At 46.1% G+C, this 8,324-nt stretch overlaps 1 protein-coding gene across 4 annotated transcripts in view; it reads right to left on the bottom strand.

Moving 5' to 3' along the window:
- Positions 1–100: 100 nt before the first annotated feature.
- CLUAP1 (clusterin associated protein 1) overlaps positions 101–8,324 on the bottom strand; it is a 51,296-nt gene continuing 43,072 nt past the window's right edge. For 2 of the 4 annotated variants that reach the window (XM_077274591.1, XM_077274593.1), the window contains 5 exons: positions 7,254–7,326; positions 3,829–3,936; positions 3,615–3,664; positions 548–604; positions 101–425 (listed from right to left, as the gene is read on the bottom strand). In XM_077274591.1, the coding sequence (XP_077130706.1) occupies positions 240–425; positions 548–604; positions 3,615–3,664; positions 3,829–3,936; positions 7,254–7,326 (474 nt within the window). In that variant the 3' untranslated portion in view covers positions 101–239. The remainder of the gene's footprint in view (positions 426–547; positions 605–3,614; positions 3,665–3,828; positions 3,937–7,253; positions 7,327–8,324) is intronic. The other 2 variants (XM_077274592.1, XM_077274594.1) reach the window with 1 other exon arrangement.

Genomic DNA, 8,324 nt, shown 5'->3' with positions numbered 1-8,324 from the left:
ACTAAAACTTTTTTTTTTTTTTCAAAGTTTAGTTCCCCTTTACCATCTTCTCCTTTTTACGCTTTTGTTTTGTACCGCAGATACTAAAAAAACAAAATCATTATATTCATTTGTTTTTATTTTTATACATAGATCTAGATTATGTAACAAAAGGTGTAAAATTGTGAAGCGATAAAAATATAAGAGGAGGAGGAGGAAAAGGAGGAGGAGGAAGAGGAGGAGTGTGGCTGGGAAGAGAGTTAGAAGTCGTTGTCGCTCTCCACCAATGATTCATTTTGTTGCAATCGTCTACTCGGTTTACCCAGTCCTCTCTTGGGTCCTCTTGCCCTTACGATTTCTTCCTCATCATCGTCGTCGTCGTCATCATCGTCTTCGTCCTCATCGTCTTCATCCTCCACATCCATTTCACTGTCTTCTAATGCATCCTGTGTAAAGGAACGAGGGCGAAATATTAGGTCAAGGTCCTTCCATATCGCAATGGTCCGAGCCTCGTCTGACACCACTGGGGAGGCTGCCATGTCCCGTGGTTAAAGGGGCTTGTACCAACCTGCTGGCGGCTGCTCAGAGCCTCAGTATTAACTATAATGGCAGGACTGGCTGCCGCCTCCACGTAATGACAGCAAGGAAATAAAAAGGAGACATGAGATATGAGGAGGAGGAAGAGGAGAGAGCGCGAGAGTAAAACAACAGTCGGCAATGAAGAACGGAATGGGAAATGGATAGAAAAAGGCAGCAAACCCATATAACATACAGTATAAATAGATACACAGTCACGGCCAAAAGTTTTGGCACCCTTGAAATTGTTCTAGAAAATGGAAGTATTTCTCCTAGAAAATTATTGCAATTACAAGTTTTGCTTTACGCATGTTTATTGGTGAAAGAAAGGCAAACTGGATATCATTTCACACAAAACCCCAAAAATGGCTCAGACAAAATTGTTGGCACTCTCAACTAAATATTTGGTTGTAAACACTTTGGAAAAAATCACTGCAATCAATCGCTTCCTATTTAGATCCGGACTCATTGCTGCCACGTCAAAACTCTCCAGCGCTTTGTTTCCATCCATTTCTAGTGCATGAAGTATGTTTGGGGTCATTGTTCTGCTGGAAGACCCATGATCTAGTACGCAAACCCCAAACCCAGCTTTCTGACACTGGGCACTAGATTGAGACCCAAAATCCTTTGATAATCTTCAGATTTCATGATGCATTGCACACAGTCAAGGCCCCCACAGTGTCAAAGGCAGCAAGACCACCCCAATATATATTTGAACCTCCACCATATTTGACTGTAGGTAAGGTGTTATTTTCTTTGTAGGCCTCATTCCATTTTTGGTAAACAGCAGAATGATGTTCTTTAGCAAAAACCTCTATCTTGGTCTCATCTGTTCACAAGATGCTTTTCCAGAAGCATTTTGGCTTTTGGTGCCAACAATTTTGTCCAGCCCATTTTTGGGGTTTTGTGTGAAATTATGTCCAATTTGCCTTTTTTTCTTTGTGTTGTTCCAATACAAAGGAAACAAATGAATAACAAAACATGTGTAACTGATAAAAATTTTTTGGAAGAAATACTTCATTTTCTGGAACAATTTCAAGGGTGCCAACACTTTCAGCCATGACTGTGTGTGTATACATATACACAGTGAGGAAAATAAGTATTTGATACTTTGCCGATTTTGCAAGTTTTCCCACCTACAAAGAATGGAGAGGTCTGTAATTTTTATCCTACGAACAATTCAACTGTGAGAGACAGAATCTAAAACTAAAAAACAAAAATCACATTGTATGATTTTTACATAATTAATTTGAATTTTATTGCAAGAAATAAGTATTTGATGCAATAGAAAAACAAAAAACCCAATAGTTGGTACAGAAACCTTTGTTTGCAATTACAGAGGTCAGACGTTTCCTGTAGTTCTTGACCAGGTTTGCACACACTGCAGCAGGGATTTTGGCCCCCTCCTCCATACAGATCTTCTCCTGTTCTTTCAGGTTTCTGGGCTGTCACTGGGCAACATTGAGTTTCAGCTCCCTACAAAGATTTTCTATTGGGTTTGAGTCTGGAGACTGGCTAGGCCGCTCCAGGAGCTTGAAATGCTTCTTAGGGAGACACTCCTTAGTTGCCCTGCCTGTGTGTTTTGGGTCATTGTCATGCTGGAAGACCCAGCCACGACCCATCTTCAAATCTTGCAATACATGACCCCATCCATCCTCCCTTCAGTACGGTGCAGTCGTCCTCTTCCCTTTGCAGAAAAGCACTCCCAAAGTATGATGTTTCCCCCACCATGCTTCACGGTTGGAATGGTGTTCTTTGGGTTGTACTCATCCTTCTTCTTCCTCCAAACACGGCGAGTGGAGTTGATACCAAAAAGTTCTATTTTGGTCTCATGTGACCACATGACCTTCTCCCATGCCTCCTCTAGGTCATCCATATCATCACTGACGAACTTCATATGGACCTGGACATGTGCTGGTGAGGAGGGGAACCTTATGTGCCCTGCAGGATTTTAATCCATGACGGTGTAGTGTGTTACTAACAGTAATGTTTGAGACTGTGGACCCAGCTCTCTTCAGATCACTGACCAGGTCCTCCCGAGTAGTTCTGGGCTGATTCCTGACCTTTCTCAGAATCATCCTTAACCCACGCGGTGAGATCTTGCAAGGAGCCCCAGACCAAGGAAGAATGACAGTCATCTTGTGTTTCTTCCATTTTCTAATAACTGAGCCAACAGTTGCTGCCTTCCCATCAAGTTGCTTACCTATTGTCCTGTAGCCCATCCCATCTTTGTGCAGGTCTACAATTTTGTCCCTCGTGTCCTTAGACAGCTCTTTGGTCTTGGCCACGGTGGAGAGGTTGGAGTGTGATTGAGTATGAGGACAGGTGTCTCTTATACAGGTAATGGGTTCAAACTGGTGCAGTTAATACAGGTAATGAGTGCAGAGTAGGAGACTTCTTAAAGAAAAACTAACAGGTCTGTGAGAGCCAGAATTCTTTCTGGTTAGTCGGTGATCAAATAATTAATTTGCATTTTATTGCATGAAGTAAGTATGTAAAAAATCGTACAATGTGATTTTCTGCTTTTTATCATTAGATTCTGTCTCTCACAGGTGAAGTGCACCTACAATAAAAATGACAGACCTCTCCATTCTTTGTAGGTGGGAAAACTTGTAAAATCAGCATGGACACCCTAGTTGCAGAGATTTACAAGACTGCAGTTCCCTTGCTTCCCTTTCAAGATGCTTTTATCTGATTCAATTTTTCTTTTCAAGTCTCAAATGTGCCCCTCCTCTCCACCTACAAATAATTTTATGTACATGTGTTTTTTTTGTTTTTTTTACAAAATGTGTGACATTTTAGCGGTGCATACCCTTTTTTGTGCCTTTTTAGAGAAAGAAAAAAAAATTTTTTGGTTTTGGGCAACATTCATGAACCATGTGCACGATTATGGAGCAAAAGATGTCATTGTATAGCACAAAAGAAAGAAAAAAAAAAAAGAGGAAAAAGTGACTTAAAAAAAAGAAAAAACTATCACAAATGATGACTCGGGGCCACAGTGTCGATTTCCGGGTTTAATAGACTGAGCCGTATGGTGGTCATCCTCTGCGGTCACTTACCTCGTCGCTGTCGCCTCCATGCATGGTCCCCACGATCCGGCCTCCCCTCCCTGTAATAACACACATCTGTTAGTCGCGTCCCCTGTGAGACACTTCTGCCTCTTGCTGCAATCATCAAAAAGAAAGGGTTAATGTTCCCAGAAACCAGTAGCTGTGCAGACGCCCTGCGCTGAGGATGCCGGGACGTGGCACACCGCATACTGGAGCGCAGTACCTTGCATGCTGCGCCCCATCTGGAACCGGCCGAGTCTTCTGTCCTCGTCCTCCATCTCGTCAGAGCCGTCGTCCTCCTGGATCTCACTATCCGAATCTTCATTACTAACTAAAGCAGATAAATCCATGTGAAACCCGGGACCGACCCCCCGGACTCATGTGCGAGAAGCTGGAAGTATGTGCTACTAGTTATGTAACAGACAGGTAGCGGAGGTAGTATGTGATGGCTGCTATGTGGATGGAGTACAGGTAGCGGAGGTAGTGTGTGATGGCTGCTATGTGGATGGAGTACAGGTAGCAGAGGTAGTATGTGATGGCTGCTATGTAGATGGAGTACAGGTAGCGGAGGTAGTGTGTGATGGCTGCTATGTGGATGGAGTACAGGTAGCGGAGGTAGTGTGTGATGGCTGCTATGTGGATGGAGTACAGGTAGCGGAGGTGGTATGTGATGGCTGCTATGTGGATGGAGTACAGGTAGCGGAGGTAGTGTGTGATGGCTGCTATGTGGATGGAGTACAGGTAGAGGAGGTGGTATGTGATGGCTGCTATGTGGATGGAGTACAGGTAGCGGAGGTAGTGTGTGATGGCTGCTATGTTTATGGAGTACAGGTAGCGGAGGTGGTATGTGATGGCTGCTATGTGGATGGAGTACAGGTAGCGGAGGTAGTGTGTGATGGCTGCTATGTGGATGGAGTACAGGTAGCGGAGGTGGTATGTGATGGCTGCTATGTGGATGGAGTACAGGTAGGGGAGGTAGTGGGTGATGACTGCTATGTGGATGGAGTACAGGTAGCGGAGGTAGTGTGTGATGGCTGCTATGTGGATGGAGTACAGGTAGGGGAGGTAGTGTGTGATGGCTGCTATGTTTATGGAGTACAGGTAGCGGAGGTGGTATGTGATGGCTGCTATGTGGATGGAGTACAGGTAGCGGAGGTAGTGTGTGATGGCTGCTATGTGGATGGCGTACAGGTAGGGGAGGTATTGTGTGATGGCTGCTATGTGGATGGCGTACAGGTAGAGGAGGTAGTGGGTGATGACTGCTATGTGGATGAGTACAGGTAGGGGAGGTATTGTGTGATGGCTGCTATGTGGATGGAGTACAGGTAGAGGAGGTAGTGGGTGATGACTGCTATGTGGATGGAGTACAGGTAGGGGAGGTAGTATGTGATGGCTGCTATGTGGATGGCGTACAGGTAGAGGAGGTAGTGTGTGATGGCTGCTATGTGGATGGAGTACAGATAGGGGAGGTAGTATATGATGGCTGCTATGTGGATGGAGTACAGGTAGCGGAGGTAGTGTGTGATGGCTGCTATGTGGATGGCGTACAGGTAGGGGAGGTAGTGTATGATGGCTGCTATGTGGATGGAGTACAGGTAGAGGAGGTAGTATATGATGGCTGCTATGTGGATGGAGTACAGGTAGCGGAGGTAGTGTGTGATGACTGCTATGTGGATGGAGTACAGGTAGCGGAGGTAGTGTGTGATGACTGCTATGTGGATGGAGTACAGGTAGCGGAGGTAGTGTGTGATGGCTGCTATGTGGATGGAGTACAGGTAGCGGAGGTAGTGTGTGATGGCTGCTATGTGGATGGAGTACAGGTAGCGGAGGTGGTATGTGATGGCTGCTATGTGGATGGAGTACAGGTAGCGGAGGTAGTATGTGATGGCTGCTATGTGGATGGAGTACAGGTAGAGGAGGTAGTGGGTGATGACTGCTATGTGGATGGAGTACAGGTAGGGGAGGTATTGTGTGATGGCTGCTATGTGGATGGAGTACAGGTAGAGGAGGTAGTGGGTGATGACTGCTATGTGGATGGAGTACAGGTAGCGGAGGTAGTGTGTGATGGCTGCTATGTGGATGGAGTACAGGTAGAGGAGGTAGTATATGATGGCTGCTATGTGGATGGAGTACAGGTAGAGGAGGTAGTGTGTGATGGCTGCTATGTGGATGGAGTACAGGTAGCGGAGGTAGTGTGTGATGGCTGCTATGTGGATGGAGTACAGGTAGAGGAGGTAGTGGGTGATGACTGCTATGTGGATGGAGTACAGGTAGGGGAGGTATTGTGTGATGGCTGCTATGTGGATGGAGTACAGGTAGCGGAGGTAGTATGTGATGGCTGCTATGTGGATGGAGTACAGGTAGCGGAGGTAGTATGTGATGGCTGCTATGTGGATGGAGTACAGGTAGAGGAGGTAGTGGGTGATGACTGCTATGTGGATGAGTACAGGTAGGGGAGGTATTGTGTGATGGCTGCTATGTGGATGGAGTACAGGTAGAGGAGGTAGTGGGTGATGACTGCTATGTGGATGGAGTACAGGTAGCGGAGGTAGTGTGTGATGGCTGCTATGTGGATGGAGTACAGGTAGAGGAGGTAGTATGTGATGGCTGCTATGTGGATGGAGTACAGGTAGCGGAGGTAGTATGTGATGGCTGCTATGTGGATGGAGTACAGGTAGCGGAGGTAGTATGTGATGGCTGCTATGTGGATGGAGTACAGGTAGAGGAGGTAGTGGGTGATGACTGCTATGTGGATGGAGTACAGGTAGGGGAGGTATTGTGTGATGGCTGCTATGTGGATGGAGTACAGGTAGAGGAGGTAGTGGGTGATGACTGCTATGTGGATGGAGTACAGGTAGCGGAGGTAGTGTGTGATGGCTGCTATGTGGATGGAGTACAGGTAGAGGAGGTAGTATATGATGGCTGCTATGTGGATGGAGTACAGGTAGCGGAGGTAGTGTGTGATGACTGCTATGTGGATGGAGTACAGGTAGCGGAGGTAGTGTGTGATGACTGCTATGTGGATGGAGTACAGGTAGCGGAGGTAGTGTGTGATGGCTGCTATGTGGATGGAGTACAGGTAGCGGAGGTAGTGTGTGATGACTGCTATGTGGATGGAGTACAGGTAGCGGAGGTAGTGTGTGATGGCTGCTATGTGGATGGAGTACAGGTAGCGGAGGTGGTATATGATGGCTGCTATGTGGATGGAGTACAGGTAGGGGAGGTAGTATGTGATGGCTGCTATGTGGATGGCGTACAGGTAGAGGAGGTAGTGGGGGATGGCTGCTATGTGGATGGAGTACAGGTAGAGGAGGTAGTGGGGGATGGCTGCTATGTGGATGGAGTGCAGGTAGCGGAGGTAGTGTGTGATGGCTGCTATGTGGATGGAGTACAGGTAGAGGAGGTAGTATGTGATGGCTGCTATGTGGATGGAGTACAGGTAGCGGAGGTAGTATGTGATGGCTGCTATGTGGATGGCGTACAGGTAGAGGAGGTAGTGGGTGATGGCTGCTATGTGGATTGAGTACAGGTAGGGGAGGTATTGTGTGATGGCTGCTATGTGGATTGAGTACAGGTAGCGAAGGTGGTATATGATGACGGGTAGCAGAGGTAGGCAGCTGTAATTGGATGTTTGGGGGTCCGTCCTACCTGCGGACTTCTGCAGTCTGTTCTCCTCCTCTCTCAGTTTGCTATGCATCAGCCTCAGAGTGTTTTCTGCCTCCTGAGAACAAATCGCATCAGTTATCTCCGACACAGTCTTACACATTCTGGGGGGTCCGCAGACCCCGTATCTCTCACCTGGAGAACTTTTAGTTTTGGCCTGTAGCTTCAGTGGCATGTATAAGTCTGTGCACCCCTGGTCAAAATTACTGTTAGTGTGAACATTTAAGCAAGATGAAGATGAAATGATCTATATACCGTATATATATGTTTTTTTTCTTCACCTTTTATATTTTTAACAATTACAAAAAGAAAATGGGTTGATGCAAAAATCTGGGCCCCCTGCCTGGTTAGTATCTAGTAGCACGCCCTTTTGCAAGTATCACAGTTTTTCGTAACTAGCCAAGAGTCTTTCAATTCTTGTTTGAGGGATTTTCATCCATTTTTCCTTGGAAAATTCCTCCAGTTCTGTGAGATTCTTGGGTCGTCTTGCATCCTCTGCTATTTGGACCTCTAGCCACAGATTTTCAATAATGTTCAGATCAGGGGACTGTGAGGGCCATTGTAACATTTTAACCTCATCGGTCCACAGGACTTGTTTCCAAAATGCATCAGGCTTGTTTAGATGTTCTTTTACATATATCTATGGCAGAATTTTATGGTGAGGTCGCAGGAGAGGTTTTCTTCTGATGGCTCTCCCATGACGGCCATATTTGTGCAGGTGTCTCTGAACAGTAGAACAATGTCCCATAACTCCAGAGTCTGCTAAATCTTTCTGAAGGTCTTTTGCAGTCAAGCGGCGGTTCTGATTTTCCTCTCAGCTCTCACTGACAGTTTGCTTGGTCTTCCAGACCCAATATTGATCTCCACTGTTGCTGGTAATTGACATTTCTTAATTACATTTCAAACTGAGTAAAGGGCAACTTGAACACGCTTTGCTAACTTCTAATAGCCTTCTCCTGCTTTGTGGGCCTCCACCATTTTTATTTTTACAGTGCTGGGCAGCTGCTTAGAAGAACCCACAAGGTTAGAGGAGGCTGGGTTTTTATAAAGCTGAGA

Source organism: Ranitomeya variabilis, chromosome 7 (genome assembly GCF_051348905.1).
Source record: "Ranitomeya variabilis isolate aRanVar5 chromosome 7, aRanVar5.hap1, whole genome shotgun sequence".
Taxonomy (NCBI): Eukaryota; Metazoa; Chordata; class Amphibia; order Anura; family Dendrobatidae; genus Ranitomeya; species Ranitomeya variabilis.
This window is presented reverse-complemented; position numbering and strand designations above follow the sequence as displayed.